The sequence below is a fragment of the Syngnathoides biaculeatus genome, chromosome 13, assembly GCF_019802595.1.
Source record: "Syngnathoides biaculeatus isolate LvHL_M chromosome 13, ASM1980259v1, whole genome shotgun sequence".
In the NCBI taxonomy this organism is placed as follows: domain Eukaryota; kingdom Metazoa; phylum Chordata; class Actinopteri; order Syngnathiformes; family Syngnathidae; genus Syngnathoides; species Syngnathoides biaculeatus.
In genome coordinates, this window is record NC_084652.1 from 11,644,903 (window position 1) to 11,662,992 (window position 18,090).

At 39.7% G+C, this 18,090-nt stretch overlaps 2 protein-coding genes across 2 annotated transcripts; both read right to left on the minus strand.

Annotated features, from left to right (window-relative positions):
* Positions 1-370: 370 nt before the first annotated feature.
* Positions 371-10,402, minus strand: sirt6 (sirtuin 6). Its single transcript, XM_061838201.1, has 8 exons — positions 10,210-10,402; positions 9,580-9,707; positions 5,871-6,053; positions 4,647-4,706; positions 4,431-4,526; positions 4,264-4,344; positions 3,236-3,359; positions 371-2,696 (listed from the first exon to the last, which is right to left on the minus strand). The coding sequence occupies exons 1-8, from the start codon at positions 10,273-10,275 to the stop codon at positions 2,394-2,396; spliced, it is 1,041 nt and encodes a 346-aa protein (XP_061694185.1). The 5' UTR covers positions 10,276-10,402; the 3' UTR covers positions 371-2,393.
* A 27-nt stretch (positions 10,403-10,429) lies between these two features.
* LOC133510376 (ubiquitin-conjugating enzyme E2 R1-like) lies at positions 10,430-18,053 on the minus strand. Its single transcript, XM_061838202.1, has 5 exons — positions 17,286-18,053; positions 17,089-17,175; positions 14,433-14,530; positions 12,556-12,690; positions 10,430-12,070 (listed from the first exon to the last, which is right to left on the minus strand). Exons 1-5 carry the CDS (start codon positions 17,469-17,471, stop codon positions 11,860-11,862), a joined length of 717 nt encoding a protein of 238 aa, XP_061694186.1. The 5' UTR covers positions 17,472-18,053; the 3' UTR covers positions 10,430-11,859.
* Between the last annotated feature and the right edge of the window lie 37 nt (positions 18,054-18,090).

Below are 18,090 nucleotides of genomic sequence, written 5' to 3' on the forward strand. Positions count from 1 at the left end.
ACATTTCTCATGTACAGTATACTGGTTCTAACTTCTTCTTTTCCTTTCGGCTTGTCCCGTTAGGGGTCACTTCAGTGTGTCATCTTAGATGAACGCATATTTTGTTTGGCACAGTTTTACGCCGGATGCCTTTCCTGGCGCAACTCCTCTGCATTTAGCCAGGGAGTTCTAACTTCTGACTTAAAACATATCTCAAATCATGAATAAATTCCATTCATGCATTCCAACCTGCCCCCCCCCCCCAAAAAAAAAAAACAAAACATTTTTGTATTGTTTTTTAATTAGGAAAATACAGCTATGACATTTACTTTATAAAACAAATTGTATTAACAGAAAGATGATGTAAGGAATTAAACACTATGCATCATGGCAAATTCATTTTTACGTCTTCTGAGGTATGGAACTTTACCACCAGGGGAACTCAAACTTAGTCACGAAGACAAAACAAAAACTAAGAATTAGTGTGACTCTGTAAACAGCTATTTTTTTCCCTCCCAGAGGATAAATAAAATATAGCTGTGAGTATTGTTCTGCCTGTCTTCATGTCATGATGTAATCTTTGTGTACAAATATCTGTTGTTAAACAGGTAAGATCACAATGATGCTATTGGTTACCCGTCCAATGTTATTTTGCATTGTGGGCTGGCGTTAAGCTCGCAGAAGGTAAAGGGAATATTTTAAACATGTGTAATTGTTTTTTTAGTTTGACCAAAAAACAAAACAGAAAACAAAAGCAAACAAAAACCATCAAAATGATGACTCAAATCTTGAAAACGTGTAAATTGGGTCACTCGGACATCTCAAGGCATTCAAAATTGATGATTTCTAAGTGACCCCAAACTTTTGTACAGCAGTGTATATTATATAGATAACGCAAAATCTGTTTCATTGAATGTTCTCACTTGGTCAACTCGCCACATTGCATGTTAATGACGACTCTGTAAAGAGTTGTTTTCAAAGCACAGCAGACAGGTGTCTGTGCTTGAGCTCCAGCTGTTTCATCTTGTCGACGTTTTTACGATTGACTTGAAAAATGCCATGTTGAAAAGCCACACTCAGTGACCTTACAGAAAAATTAATGCTCTTCATGTCATGTGAAATGACATTTTCGAAAACAACGATGGCAGGTTATTGTGACTGTCAAATGACATCAGTGCATCATGGGCTCATATAAGAACTGACACGCTGATTTAAGACATGTTAATGAGGTTTCCATGTACATGAATAAAAATCTTATCATTATGCCACCTGAATGATTATCTTTATAATGTTGCCACTCAGTGGAAAGTAGACCATGACTAACTGACCACGCACTACATAGGGAATAACCACTGCAGATGTTGTGCTTTGATTTATTGCCAAGACACAGTATAAAAAGGTTTCCTGAGATAAAAATACGCTGTGTAACAGTGATCTATTTACAACAACAACAACAAAACATTTCTTCATCTTACATTACAATGTAATATTGACCTTAAGGCTGTAGCTGAAGAGCATATGGTTCATCAGAAGGAGATGCTCCTTTTCCCAGAGGAGTAAAAAGTAGAGCTCAATGTTAAAACATATATATTTAACAAGTTGCTGATACCTCACTGCAGCTTACAAACATGAGCATATGCAAAGAGCAATTCTCCTTTTATGCAGCGCATACAAAAGGTCTACACACCCCTGCACAAATGCTAGGTTTCGGTTTCGACAATAGGAAAAAAATGAAAGCAAGTTAAATGAGTTTAAAATGCTTTTCAATGTTATTATGAACAATAACCTGTACAACTCAGTTGAAAAATATATGAAACCTACAATGAGCCATGGTGGCAGCATTATTATTCTTTTGGGCTGTTTATCTTCAGTAGGAACTGAGGCCTTGTAGTCAATGTGGAGGGAATTATGAACAATTCCAAATAGCACTGAGTTTTAGCACAAAGTACATCGCTCATAAGAAGAAGATGCTCCTTCAATGTGTGTGCAAACTCCCATTTAACATGGGTTTAGAATGTGATTCTGAACACATCTGCATCTGCAATATACCAGGGTGTATCTGTCTATCACTCTTTTTTTCTCTGAACACATCCAACAGTTGAGGTGAACAAGTTACATGTCACAATCTTTGAATACATGTTTTTAAATTTATCTTGGCATTCGACCAAAAGTTGTATAGACTTTTTATATCCATCAACCAGCATTTGCTTCCCATAAGTGTCATTTTATGAGGCTTCAAGCTGAGGAATCTTCACCTAAGTAATGTTGAGAAAAGGAAGCGTTGAGCTCAAGACAGTAAACTCAGGTGGGCGTAAAGAGAAGCTGGTACCTCCATCCTTTGTGATCAAACTGGTGAGAAGTTTCTCAAGCCCGGAAATATTTTTGATAAGGACAACACCTACTTGTGTGTGAGGCTACTTGTCATTTTTTATCCCCACTGGAGGATCTTTCCTCTCCTTCTTTAGCAAAACCATCTCTTCTTTGATGCTGTTGCTTTCTGCAGCTCGTTTCTTCTCTTTAAAAAGCTCACCTTTGACCTTCACATCTGGACTGAGAGAACGTGGGGGCTTGATATCGGCGGCGTCTTCAAGTACGGCAGTGGAGCTTTCACACACAGTTGGCCCCTCCCATTTTGGTAACTCCAACCCCAGGTGCTCCATGAGCTGTTTCATGACATCATCAACATAGCCGTTGATACGTAAATGTGCGTGCTTGTCCTGCAAAATACCATGATGGAGCATAGTGAGCAAAAAGGGTTGTGAATGAGGAACGGCACCAAAAAGTCAAACACCCCCTTAAAAATATAGCCAACCTCAAATGTCAAATAACAAATCTCATGGGAGTCAGCACTAAAAAGGCAAACGTTCCTTTAAAAATATAGCCTATCTCAAAAGCCAACCACGAGATCTCATGGGATGAAATGAACATCTAAGACAGCGATTCAATTTCCAAGCTTTTTGGAAAAATGGACAGATTTAAAAGAAAAATTAAAAAAACAATAGTTTGACAGACAGGCACAAACAACTACAAAGAAAAAAAAAAATAATCAAAAACACAACACACCATTCTCAGCCCTGTGCAGCCCTGATACAAGTCCATGGTCATGCGGTTGGGGACCGCTGTTCTCAGGAACTAACTACTGAATGTTTTGTGTCACAAAAGTGATATTGTGTCATACATTAGCTCTATATCAGTAGCTTTCAGTTTTACAAAGGGCTGTTACCCCTGCGTTAAAGTGGGCAGCAAAGAAACATACGTGCTTGGTAGGCTGCAGGTTGACAATGACCACTTTTCCACCTTTGCGTTTGGTGACGAGTGGAAGGTCTCCGCTAGGCTTGATCTGCATGGAGGTGCCCAGCGTCAGTGCCAGGTCAGCTTGTCTAGAGAATACAGAGCACAACAGATACAAGTGGGACATCTTCCACCAACACAGTGGGTGTATTTGGAGTGCTGAAGGAAGAAAACAGTGCACATTTTATTTTTATGAATTTGCTTTGAATTTGTGAGTCATTGTCTGGTAAATGTGCATGTAATAAAGTGGAACAAATAGTCCACAGTTCCTCGCTCACTTTTATAGACTTTGATTCGAATAAAAGGTTGAATATTGACACTCAGATGGTGAATTGAGACCATTCAGGATGCTAATGAAGATCCATTCACTGAAAAGAAGGACAACAGAGTCACTAAGGCTTTCTCTGCCAGCCTAAACACAATCCGAAGCACTAACAGACATTTAAAACCTCCATCCATCCATTTTCTAAGCTGCTTATCCTCATAAGGGTCGCAGGAGTGCTAGAGCCTATCCCAGCTCTCTCCAGGCAGGAGGCAGGGTAGACCCTGGACTAATCGCCAGACAATCGCCAGGCACATATAAACAACCATTGGCACTTACATTCATACCTATGGGCAATTTAGAGTCATCAATTCACCATCCATGCATGTTTTTGGGATGCGGGAGGAAACCGCCGTGCCAAGAGAAAATCCACGCAGGCACGTGGAGAACATGCAAACGCCACACAGGTAGAGGTGGAATTTAAACCCTGGTCCTCAGAACTGTGAGGCAGATGCTCTAACCAGTCGGGACTGTGCTGTCCATTTAGAGCCTAAATTCTAATATTGGTGACATGAAATTGTAATACTTTATTTCCAGCAGTCTTTTCTCTTCATGTTGTAACCCACTGTAGTGTTTTTCTATGCGTTGCTATGTCAATCCAATCTGCCCAGGGCCTTCCGAATCAGTAGTGCTGTCCGATGTTAATTAACCTATAATTGTACAATCTTTACCTGCTTGCATTGTCTGCTTTGTTCAGATCTCTGTCAGGGAGAGCATCTTCCCAGTCCAGTATAGTGCTGATCAATTTCCCTCTGTTTTAATGAAGATCACACAAAACATGCCGTTGAACAAGTGAAGTGCTTCATTTGTAATTGAGATCATACTGGTGCGTGCTTACCTGCAGGCTCTGAGTCCTCTGGAGCGCACCACATCGCAGTACCGTCCTGTGGGTTTGAGCCCCATCACGCCAATCACCTTTTCCCTTACAAACTGCCTTGGAAAGCATACCACCTCACTTTAGCTCATAAATTGGATTTATTAAATATATAAAGATAAACTCTACCTGTGAGGTTAACCTCTAAATATCAAAGACATGTGTGTCTTGTGCACATACCTGCAACACTTCTCACACTCCTCCACAAACATGTTTCCATGAAGCTCTGACAACAAGTCCCTGTAGGAGCCAGAGACAAAATTCCCTTGGATTAGAGTGTGTACATTTTAGATGACAACTCCTGGGAACAGATTCAGTGTGGCTGACTCTTTCATGAATATTCTCTGCGCTGCTATTTGATTATGCATTCCACCAGGCCGATGGGTGCAGCCATTGTCTTCCTGCTCTGTCCTCGTTGTTAGAAAAGATGGGGAAAAATGTACGTACTTGAGGAAAATGGCGATGTACGAAACTGCTTTCTGTAAAACTGGCATCCTCCCTGTAACGCACCACAGGGGTAGTACCGTACTCTGAACTTGACGTGTTTGAGCATTTTTTTGCACTGACTTTTAAAAATCATGTCCTGCTTTTTTTATTTATTCAAAAGAAAATAATTTTTCATTAAATTCATCGATTAAGAAAAACATAATTGACAGATTCATTGATCATTAAAACAATTGATAGTTCCAGCCCTAATCTGAACAAAATCAAAGAAAATGTACCCATATTGGGGCTAATAAAGGTTTTCTATTTATATGCTTTAAACCCTGTAGGACACCGTTCTCAGGTGACGTATGATGTGAAGTACCAATTCATTTCTGGCTACTGATGCTGTCCTGTGTCACCGTCGTTATTTTATTTCCAGACAGATGATTCTTTTCATTGTTTATTTCATCCAATTTGTTTATATTTTGTTTCAAACCAATGGATATGCAATTACTGTTATAAGTAGCTATTGTTTCCTATCACAATGTAGGTGGTGTACAAAAAGATTACAGGGGTCTTTGGGTTACTTTGGTACAGACAACAAATTTCAGGGTGACAAACAGTGCACTGGTTTGCGCAATCATAAGAATACCACGCTCTGTGGCACAAGAAGGTATGCTCGGCTGTTGCTGTAGTTGTGGTTAAAACATGATTCTTTTATGTGTATGGCCTAGAAGTGCTTTTCAAACAACTATTTACTGTAATTATTACTATAATACCATATTAGCAAGGGTTAGTGTTGGTTAACTGTACGTTCCTACCTGCATACAAATTTTGATTAAATCTCAACTGAACTGCCATTATAAACTGAATGAAAATCCCCAGTTTCCAAACAATAACCATGAAGCATAAAGAACAAAATAGTACGTGGTTTCTTTTCGTGTATTGCAGAGCATGAAAGGTTATGAGCCAAAACACCTTGGGAAGCCAGATCGCACATGCAGGCCGTCCACATTTTGGCTGATGAGATATTTGAGGTATCCCGCTCTCTGGAGTCCCAGCAGGGCCATGTGAGTCAGGCTGGGTCTGGCCTCTTCAAACGTGGTCTCGAAATGAGGCGCCTCTCCCTTTTCCTCCAAGGTCCACACACCTTTTGGACCTCTGAGAGAAAATGTGTTATTCTGAGATCCATGAAAATGAAGGGTACATTAACCTCCCCAATTTATGGGGAATAGGGACTGAGCCCTGCCGTGAAGAGTGAAAATCTGCGAATAACACCTCTATAATGGTGGATAACTACTTTTGGAAGCTGCTTTTGGATGAATAAAATGCTAATAAAATGATGGCCAAGCACTAATTCTGAGTAAATGAAGCTCCTCAACTTATTTCTACAGTTCGCGACAAACAGATGCCACAAGAAGGTAGCAAGGCATTATTTTTATCTCAATGAAGCTCCTCAACTCTCTTCCACTTTGGTTATTTGTGCCAAGATGCCGCAAGATAGTGGCAAAGCGCTGCTTTTGTCTAAATTATGCTCATCAAGTCACTCTCACATATCTTGTTAGCACCAAGACAACTGTGAAAAAGCAATACTTTCGTCTGAATTAATTTCCTCAACTATCTTCCACCTAGTTCCTTTGCACCAAAATTCCACAAGCTGGTGCCAAAGCCCTACTTTTATCTTAATGAAGCTCCTCAACTCATTTCCACATAGTCTGTACGCAGAATATTCAGATATTCACGTTATTTTTTTCACTTTGTTGTGTTGCAACTATTTGGTAAAATTATTTAAGTTCTTTTTTTTCCTCACTAATATACCCACAGCAACCCATATTGACAGAAAAAAACTGAATGTTTGAAATTTATGCAAGTATATTAAAATAGAAAAAACTAAATATTACACAAGCAAAAGTATTCAAATCCTTTGCTGTGATAGTCATACCTGTGCACCAAATATGCAACACGATGGTGACAAGGCACTACTTTTGTCAAAATGAAACTCTTACTCACTTCTGCATAATTCTTTGGTGCCAAGATATCGCCAGATCGGGCACTGCTTTAGTCTAAACGAAGCTCTTCAACTCATTTCTGAATACTTTAGTTCCTTGATACCAAAATGCCGCAAGACGGTGGAAAAGCATTGCTTTTGTCTAAATGAAGCGCCATCTCATTTCCACATAGTTCATTGGTACCATATATGCGACACGATGGTGCCAAATCATTACTTTTGTTTTGGCAACTTTAGCAAGAGAATACTCAAAAGCTGCTAAATTCATTAGTGGCTCTGCTGGAGTGTTAAACTGCATTTAGCATTAGATGATCTAATGTGAAAATACTGCAGAATGCGTTGCTTTAATGATGCTGCTGTCCAAGCTTGAACTGAGTAGCAACAGGACAAATCAGATATTCATTAGTCTGGTACGGGTAGTAGTACAGCTGGAGAACAATTTTAAAAATTAATAAATAAGTATTTTTATAATTGATTTTTCAAGAGGAAAGCAAAGGATCAACTAAATGGTCTTTGTTTCTCCTCATAGTTAGTTGAGTGCATATTGAACATCTGCCACCCTCCTCTGTTCAAACTGTGTAACTTCAAGATTAACATATGAATATGAAAACTTATGGTGCAAAGAAAAATCCACTTTGCTGCCACGTGGTCCAAGTCACTCATTAGACTTGACGAGACCCATATATTTTACAGTGCCACCATCCCTACAGTGAAGGATGATGGCAGCATCACAGTGTGGGGGTTGTTTTTCTGCAACAGGAACTGGGTAGGACTCATCACCCAAAATGAGAGCTATATACAGTAACATTCTATATAACATAGTGTGTACATGATAATGTAATCTAATCCTTATAAACATTGAATAAAGTACAAAATAAAGAGCTATTTATAAACTTACAATAATTGGTTAAATGTTTTTAATGATGTTCTCCTGGGTCTCACGCGCCGCCGGGGTGGGGGGGTGTTTACCCCGCTATTTGAGAAGCACTGGACTAGGGCATCGATTCGCCTTCCAACACTACGATGACCAGTGGACACAGCCAAGATGAAAAATTCTCTTTAAGAGCTGCTTGCGAATGCTCTTGAGTGGCCCAGCCAGAGCCACAACCTAAATCCAAGCGAGAATTTCTGGAAAGACCTGAAAATGGGTGTCCACCAACGCTACCCATCCAACCTGACCGACCTTGAAAGGGTCTGCAGAGAGGAATGGAAGAAAATGCCCCCACAACAGGTGGCAAGATCCTAGAGACATAGGCAAGAAGACTTGAGAATTTGTTGCCAAAAGTGCTTCAAAAAACATTAAGCCGAGGGGGTGACTACTGATGTACCTATTATGTTTATATTTTCAAAATAGTGTTTATGTAGATTTTTTTTTAAAGAGAAAAGTATTCTCAATTCAGCTTCAGAATAAGACTGCAACAAAGCAAAATGTGTAAAAGTGACAAGTTGTAAATTTTTTCTCATGGCACTGTATATACACACGCGCACACGCACGCACACACACAGCAGGGCAAAAAGTATTTAAACAGTTGTGTTGGTGGCTGACAAAGTTCTCCCACTTAAGATGAGAGAGGCCTTAATATACTTCACCAATGAGAGTGTGAACGATTACAAAAAAATCAGTCTAATTTTTAAAGAATAACTATTAGGAAATTATGGTGGACAACAAGTATTCAGTCAATATTAAAAGTGAATCTCAATATTTTGCTATATATACGCTTTGTTGGCATTGACAGCGGTCAAATGTTTTCTATAAATCTTCACAAGGTTTTCACATACTGTTTGTAGTATTTTAGCCTATGCAGATTTTCTCGGGTGCAGTGATGGTTTGCTTTCCCGGTGGCATTTTACATTATTACTCATAATTTCTCATTTGTTTTACTTTCTTTGTATGTATAAATTACTTGGGTTGTTTCCAACATCTAGGAAGAAATTCATGTCAATAGCACCTTTGGAAATACATTTAGTAGAGAAAATGGTAATGTATTAAATCATCTACAGTGTGTGTATTCATTTTCCGAACCGCTTATCCTCATCAGGTTTGTGGTGGTGCTGGTGACTATCCCAGCTATCATCAGGCAGGAGGCTTCCCCAATTAAAGCATGTCTTTGGGGATGTGGGAGGAATATATGAAGAGTTTGTTTTCAAAACGAGACATTGGCATTTTTTTCAGATTTACGAAACTCGCGCCAAAATTATCCAGCTCCGAATGGATAATTTTGGCGCGAGTTTCGTAAATCTGAAAAAAATGCCGATGTCTCGTTTTGAAAACAAACTCTTCATATGTCATCTTGCAACCCTTTTGGATGTGAATAGTTGTAATTTTAAATGTCAAGTTATAAACTGGCAGATGTAATATCAAATTGATATGTATAGTGAATTCCCTATTTTTTAAATCACTACAGTCAAAAGGTTTAGGGTGATCTTCAAATGTCCTTAATAAAGAAATATTATCTCGAAAAAGTTTATATATGCACTCTGGCCCCCCCCAAAAAAAAATTTAATGGTAATTTTATTTAAAAGTTCAGTACATTTCTCTGTGAACCCCAAACTTTTGAGCAGCAGTGTTTGTCATGTACATTTGCACTGAAATTGACAAATATCAACACTGATGCTCGTGCATGAGATTGGAGTCAATGTATAAAAATATATGCAAGCGCTACAGTAAAAATTTCTTACCTGAAGTCAGGGATGCCTGCTGAAGTACTGATTCCTGCTCCAGAGTGCACGACCATGTACTTGGACTCTTTCACCAGGTTAGCAAGGGTTGCCACCTTCGCTTTCAGCTCTTCTGGACTATCGAACGCCTGCGTTATTATATTAAATTTACGATTTGTGGGGAGCTGCTTTAAGAGGCACAGTAAAGACGTTAAAAATAACTTGTCATTTTAAGGAAGGAGTGAATTTCAATGCAATGTTTTGCACCATTTTTAGTATTTGCTTATAAAACAGTATTGTATGATTAAAAATCGCGCCTCTTTGGGTTTTTAAAAACATTACAAACTACATATCGTGGTAATGGGTTAAAAAAAATAAACAGGTGCCAGCATTCGGTTATGTATGGCAAAAAAAACGGGTGCCAGTACTGAGTAAGGGAGACAATGGAAATTATATTGTACAACTGTAAATGTGTGAAAGTAAATGTGAATTGGGGTCAAAGGTTTTAGTTCAATGTTTAATTCAATGTACAGGTTTCTTTCAAATAGTTCATTTGTTACCCAGTCCAGGTAGGACTGATAGTAAATCGGCTAACCTGCTAGCTCAAGCTCTCGTTCAAAAGCCAAACACCACCGATATTTAGTTTATTACCTCTGGAAGTCCGCACACACCCTTGTCGGCATACGGCGAAAGTCCGGCAGCGTAATTCACAGACATTGCAGTTGTTTCTTTGATAGAATTGTTTAAATAATAATAATAATAAGGGAGGACCGGTTTCCAGCGCTGAAGCGACCGTCTGTGACGTCATAAATTCGCGTCCAACAAGGTGAAGGTGCGTTCACTGGAACAGGAAAAGAAAGCACATTTGATGTCTTGCTTTACTCCACGTCGATTTTGTTCCAATAAATCTTTATTTTTCACTTTTAAATAGCCAAAAATTAAAAAATAAACAGGTGAATGAAACAAGGTGATCATCCGTACAGCTACATGTGCATATCCGTCAAGGTATCTGTTCTGCAAACGACCCAATATGTCGACTGTAATTGAATAATCCTGAGATATTCAGTGAAGTCCAATTTGAGTAGATGAAACAATCAACACTGGTGACGAAAAATACACACGAGGAAACACCAACACTAAAAAATATATCAAAATACTTAAAACTCACTACTAACACAAACAGTAAAATAAATCGTGGTGGAATTGTCCTTTTTCACTTCCACAGAATTCCAAGGGCTGAAAATCCTTTAATAATCCTGACTGACACTGCAACATCATTTCTGACACATTTTCTACACACGTTTTAGTTTTCATAATCTCCTCACATAAAACATTCTCAAGCAAAGGTTTCAGGCATTAAAGTCTAACCATATAGAAAGAGACTAATATTGCTTGGAAGAAGCAGAAAAGAAAGACGAGAATACAACAGCATACATTGCAGGGGCATTAAAAAAAATCTTTAGTCAGGCTTCAAACCTGAGGAAAAACAATTTTGATGAGATAGTACTGTCCTCCTCCAGAAACAATGGTGATCCTACACTATGTCGCGGCCTTAAGTATCATAATTCCACACTCAAAACAACAAAACACACCCATTGGTAATCAGAGGAGACACGGTAAAGATCATTTTCTTAACGTAAAAATGGTGAACGGTAGTTTGAACCACCCAGCAGTCCACTTCAGAGAACTCGCTTGGTTCTCTCTAATCTCACTCTTTTATCAAAGCTGTCAGCAGATCACCATTTGCAAACACTTTCCCAAAAGAGAGACAGAAAAAAATATTCCCAGGTTTTCTGGCATGCAGAATATGACGTTTAAGGAAAGTCTGAGCCTATTTTTTTTATTTTTTTGGGGTCGGAGTTCACCGTTCCAGGAAGTTGCTGAGACTTTATACCGGTAAGCAGAAACCACAATCAGAAAGGGAAACTAGTTACAATGAAAGACGTTAAGTGAATGATTTGTGTTTGCATCATTGCAAAGTGGCATCACTCCCCACCCACTATTCAACCTTTGATATTAGAAGCACTAGTTATGTTAGCCCCACTGGTTTCAAGTCAATTTTTTTTTTTTTTTTTTTTGCTGGTGCAAATCTCAGCAAATCTTCATGAGCCCATCAATTCAGCTGGAACAAACAGCACGCAAGCTAAGGTAAAATCATCTTATTTCATTGGTTTACAAACAGGAGGTGTCAAATATTTCTCACTTGCAGACCTCGGACTTCTCGGACGACCCGAGCAGTAAAAGTGGGGTCGTCGCATGTCAGCAAAGATTGGTCACGCTGTGGAAAAAAAAAAAGCCATGTCACGACTCTTCGTTGCCCGAGTCGTCTTCGTCGTAGCAGCAATCGCCGTCCCCGTCCTCGACGTCGTCGTCGTCGTAATAATAGTCATAGAAGAGGTCGGAGCCTTCGTCGGGAGGCGGGGCGCGTGTGCGGACGCAGTACTCAGCTAACGTGGTGGGCACCTGAACGCCATCACGTTCCGCCTCAACCTTGGTGGCCAATACTTGTTTTCTGCAAGACACATTCAACATTAATAGCTTATATTAATAATAACAACAATACAATATTACGGTAATTTCAGGCCTACAAGCCGCAACTTTTTTCAAACGCTTTCAACCTCGTGGTTTATGCGGTGATGCAGCGCAAGCATTAGCACACCTGGTTATATAACCAGGTGCACTCCGTAGGCCGGGAATTACGGTATTAAAAGCTAACTCATCACATAAAGAAACACAATAAAAGACTTATCAATCTCTCAAACAACATCGAAGCAACCAAACTATTTTCATTTCAAATAGTGTCGCGGTGAAAATGCACCTTGATATCTGTTTTCTTCCTGAAATTAGAATTTTCTTTATGGATATTAATATGACTGAAATGACTGATGGCTACAAGACTACCACTCTTAGTTTGCAAAAAACATACACCGATTCCCATTTTCAACATGTATCCATTTGAAATGAGGTCTAAACGTGAAGTCGTGCGTGGTTGCTCACCTGATGATCTCGACATATTCACGGTCCTTGCCCTTGCTGTCCCTCCATTTGCGGTACATGACAGAGGCGTCCACATTGGCAGGAGAGAAGGTGTTTGGCTCATTCAGCAGTGATATTACACTCAGCAAAATGGTTCTGAAGGCACAAAGGAGGGTCACAACATTAGAACTTGACATTCTTATGACGTAACATCCGGACTGTGAAAGACCGTGTGAGCCAGGTTTTTAATCAAAGACTGCAGATTATTTGCAGTAATTGATGGGTCTTTCTAGAACTGACCGTGAAATTACGGTGGTGTGGTAAAATTTTATGCGTAGAACAGGATTAGGAATTTTACCACACAATTGGGTAAAGAGCAGCATGGCGATCTAGTGTTTCACACGTCTACCTCACAGTTCCGAGGTTCTGGGTTTAAATAGCAGCTCTGGCCTTTCTGTTCTCCCAAGTTTGCATGTTCTCCGGTGACTCCGGCTTCCTCCCCCCATTAGAAAACATGCGTGTGAGGTCAACTGAAGACTAAATAAGGGGCGTCAAACACATTTGTGTCATGGGCCATGGGAGTTTAGCAAAAAAAAAAAAAAAAAAAGATGTAGACAAGATGACTTTTTTTCCACAGAGAAATTATTGCTAAAGGTACGTACTCACTGATGAAGAGTTCTGACACTTGACAAGGCAATTCCATCTCGCAATTGTAATGAAAATGCCTTTTATTTTTAAAAGACAAACTGGATGGATACAATACATGACAAACCTGACTCTGAATCACTCTCAGAATGTTCCGGACACCTGTTTCGATGCCTGTGTTGTAATGAGCAGATAATTACGCCGCGTGATCCCTGTGCCATAGTTGACGTCATGCTGTTATTTTTTAGCAAGTTAACCATCGGAGAGTGAGACTCAATCAACTCCATTTTGACTTTACAGTCAGGCAGTGTACGCCATATTCCCTCATTTGCTTCAAGATGCTTTCTTTAATGTTTGTGCTATTTGGAAATGCTTTATATCACAGGTGTCAAACCCGAGACCTAGGGGCCAGATCTGGCCCACCGGATGATTTTATGTGGCCCGCGAAGGCAGATCATGTGTATCAAATTCTGGGATTTTTGCTCAAATCTGGACCAAAACTTCCAATTTTCATATCCTAAATGATAACGTTGAGATATCGCAAGTATTTTTGTGTTGCCAAACATCAACAACAGTTGAAAAACCCATAGCCTTGATTTCTGATTCCAAAAGTACTTCATAAATTCCATGTGGAAACATGATTAGGCGGTGAAGGATTAATATAATTTCAGTCATAACGGCCCTCTGAGGGAAACCGTAACTACAATGTGGCCCGCGACAAAAACGAATTCAACACCCCTGCTTTATACTATGGAGATCAATTTGAATCACATTAAAAAAAATGAAATTTCTTGAAAGAATATTACACATCTTACAAATTCTTCCAGGCTTGTACACTTAAAGTTATGAGCTAAAATGTAAAGTAACTTTCACTATGGTGAACATCTTAATCTGATTAATTAATAGTTTTGGGGTTTTTTTTTCTGAAAATGTTGCTTACAATATTGCCTGTACAATTAATAAAAGGTTTTACAATTACATGATCTCACCTCTCTAAATTCTAATATAATTATTTCCCAGGGCAAAACTAGTTTTGAAACCAGCGTCTCGGAAATGACTGTTTAACTTTAGCGGCACCGCTGTATCGTGCAGGTAAACAGAAGACGCCGGCCTCAGATTTCAACAGATGGTGTCGAATCACCAGATGGGATGTCAACATGGACCTCATGAGAACGAGATCCTCTAAAGACAAATGTCATGCGATAAGGGTATGGGTCCAAGGATGCAACCAGATAATGACAATCCATGCGTACCGGACATTCTGGGTGGGATTCCATCTCTCTGAAGGCAGTTCTCCACTTTGTGGGTCATCCACTGGAGGGTGCAATATAGAAATGCACACATCTCCATTCTGAAACAGGAAGTTGATCAATCATAAGACTGTCAAGTAACTAACAGAGACCCATTTCATCAGAGGTGGCTAAAGTACTGACTCAACTCCTCGGCTTATGTTTAAGTAAAAAAAAAAAAAAGTCTTAAATATAATTAATTGGCAAAGCAAAAATATGTTTTGATGTCAATTATCGGCGGCACGGTGCATCAGCTGGAAAACGTTGGCCTCACAGTTCTGAGGTCCCAGGTTCAATCCCGAACCCGCCTCTGTGGAGTTTGCATGTTCTGCCCATGCCTGCGTGGATTTCCTGCGGGAACTCCGCTTTCCTCCCACAACCCAAAAACATGCAACAATAATTGGACACGCTAAATTGCCGCTAGGTGTGATTGTGAGTGCGGGTGTCGTCTGTCTCTATGTGTGATTGGCTGGCAACCAGTCCAGTCCAACCAGTCCTCCTGCACGATGACAGCTGAGATAGGCCCCAGCACTCCCTGTGACCCTTGTGAGGATAAGCGGCTAACAAAATGGATGAATGGATGTCAATTATATAAAAAACTTGTTTTTATAACTTGGTGGACACAAAAAAATAATGTGCAAACAATAGTTTTCCTCTTTTATTAACTTACACGGCTGTACTAAACTGTCTGGCGATCGCTCTCCTTTTTTCATTGTAAGTGAAATTGCTGAAATTACAAAATTACACTTTAACTTATGAATTTTTAACAGATTGGACAGAGGATATTCGAATGCCAGATGTGGTTGTTTTGAGGCTGGCACAAGACAAAATATATTTACCCCCTGAAGATGACAACATCAAATAATTCACTCGAATAAGGACATAGGTGGGGAACATCTCAGATCAGTGAAATTGTTGTGCCATCATAGCAAAGAATCCCATTTATTGTCATTACACATCATAGAACAAGCTAAGAGGGACAGGAGCGTGTCCCTAATCCTCCCAGGTTCACATTCCTCCATTTCATTGCTGTCTCTTTTTTATTGGTTGCTGTATTTTTCTTTGTTTTTTACACCTTGGAAACCCCAAGATCTCATTCCATCACAATATCTCAACTGCAGTGCCATTACTCCCACTTTATATCTATCTTTTTTACATTGTCGTCATTTGAAGTGGTCAAAAAAGTGAACAAGCTTTTTTTTTTTTTTTTTTTTACAAAGTAATGAGTAGAAAGTAAATATATTTGATTCAAATGTTTAGAGTAAAAGTAATACATTGTCAGAAACATTAATACTCAAGTAATGTACAGATGAATGAAAAAATCTACTTGGGTATAGTAAAGTATTTGGACTTTGTTACACCCCACGACGCTGTTTGAATAACTCAATTACATGCCAAACAGTTAAACAGTTCTGGGTTATGGTGATCCGCAAAGGTTAAATAGAGGCAACTGGACTTTTTTTTGTGTGTTGAATTTTTTTCTTGTTTTCCAAAAGGTTCAAAAACGAGTTAGGGAATTATGCTACTAGGCTAACCAAATATGTGAAGAGCGTGTGATACAATATTGGCATTAGGTGACTTCGAGACTTCCCCAATTTGTAAAAAAACAAAAAAAAAAAAGAGTCATTCTCGGCAGGACACTCCCTGCTGAAATATGATTGGTAGCTGCATCCAGGCAGGAGTGGAAGTGTGACGCAAATATGAAATTATATTGTCTCCAGGTGGCCAAGGCGTGCACATCAGAATAAGGAGCACAATGCGCACTGAATTGAATGTGAAAGTGTGACAAAGACGGTTTAATTGCTTTTGATTGTACTGAATGATGTTTTTTTAATGATTGGAAAATTTGTGTTCTTTTCATACAAAAAACACATTGCAAAGTTTCTTTTCGGTGTGCGTATGTGTGTTGCTGGAACGGATTAATCTTATGTCCGTTCTTTTCATAGGGGGAAGGTGATTTTAGTGTTTTGGTAGCGAGGTTCGATACTCCCAATTTTTTTTTAGACCAATTCCAACAGGAGTAGTCACTCAAGTAGTCACCGATACTACTAGTACTTTTAATACATAACATTACAATGAACACAATGATAGTTGTGAACAAAGACCTCTTTCTTTCTTTCTGATGCACATGAGGATTCGCCGCCAACTAGTGCCAAGGACTTACTCAACATCGGATAGTTTTTCCTTAAGTATTAGCGGATGATATTACTGGCAGCCTTCACGACTACCTGAGCTATACCTTCAAGTACCTTGAAATAGGCTTGATGATAGCATCAATGCTGGCCCATCTCTAGTTTTGAGTTACCAGCGTGGTCAAAGGAACCAATTAAACTCCTATTGGAAAGCACCATTATATTGATATATGCAGTATCATGCAAAACGCTCTCGATTTACTATAATTTAACCACTTATTCCAGAGCACTGTGCGAGACATGCCAAATCACGTACATAAGCCAACGAAAAAAAGGTACTTATTTTAAGAGCATTGTCATTGAACTGGATTGTGTGGAAATGTTTAGCTACTTCTAATAAGACCTCAGTTTCATTATTCTATATTTAGATGATTAATGAGAGTGTCAAATGAGGACACCAAAGCCTGTTTATTGTGTTATTGACCCACCTCATATATGTTGGGATGCCACATCTTAGTGAGGAATCTGAAGGAAGGTGGGGAATACGGGTAGTCCATGGGGAACTTGATCCGAGCCTAAAACACCCAACGCCACCAAAAAAAAGTACACCACTCTACATTTCAAATTCACAACACATTTTTAAGTGTATTTTCGACTCGCCGATTTGACTTGAAATGAGTCTTACCTTGAAATAACCCCCCTCATAATGAGTATTGGGGGGTCCGAAAATGGCCACTTCCCAGTTGTACATATCCGCCTCGTCCACCAGCGTTATTTTAAAGCCCTCGACGGGCTCCTCTTGAAGGCTCTTCATTTCCAGCATGAGAGCTTTCTGCGAACTGGCGACGTGAGAGCAATCGTGCTGCGCCATACTTGACACTGGGCTACCCTGGAGTTAGCTCTCCACTCGACAGCTGCTGACTCGTTTGTTTACGGCAGCAGCGCAGCTAAATTTGACGCCGCACTCACTCGGTCGAACAAACCCGACACTACCGACGTTGTGAGGGATACAATGAAAACAGGCCAACGCGACCGGGATCGAATGCGACTTGCGCTGATTTGTTACCAAAACCGGATCAATTATTTCGTGTCCACTCGCGCACTATCGTTAACTAACCAAACCATAATTGCGGCCGAGAAACAGAAGCTTTAGGTGGTCTATTCTGAAAATTAGCCGTGGATATAAGCCGCAAATCGACGGGTAGCTCCTGGCTAAATAAGCTAGCGAACGAAGACTACCTCACAACCAGATGGAGACGACTTTTTTTTTTTTTTACCTTGTCGCGAATAGATTAACAACGCGCTGGTTGTCGAAACTGAGGGGCAGCCTTAAAAACAAAACACAGCGACCGATTTGAAACTCTTATGAAGTATACATTTAGCGCCCTAAAGCTTAATGTCATGCGGGCAGAGAGAAGAATGTTGTTGGAAAAGAAGTCCTTTCTCTCCCCGAAAACAGGCAATTGTGCAATAGGCTGCTATGGGAGTTG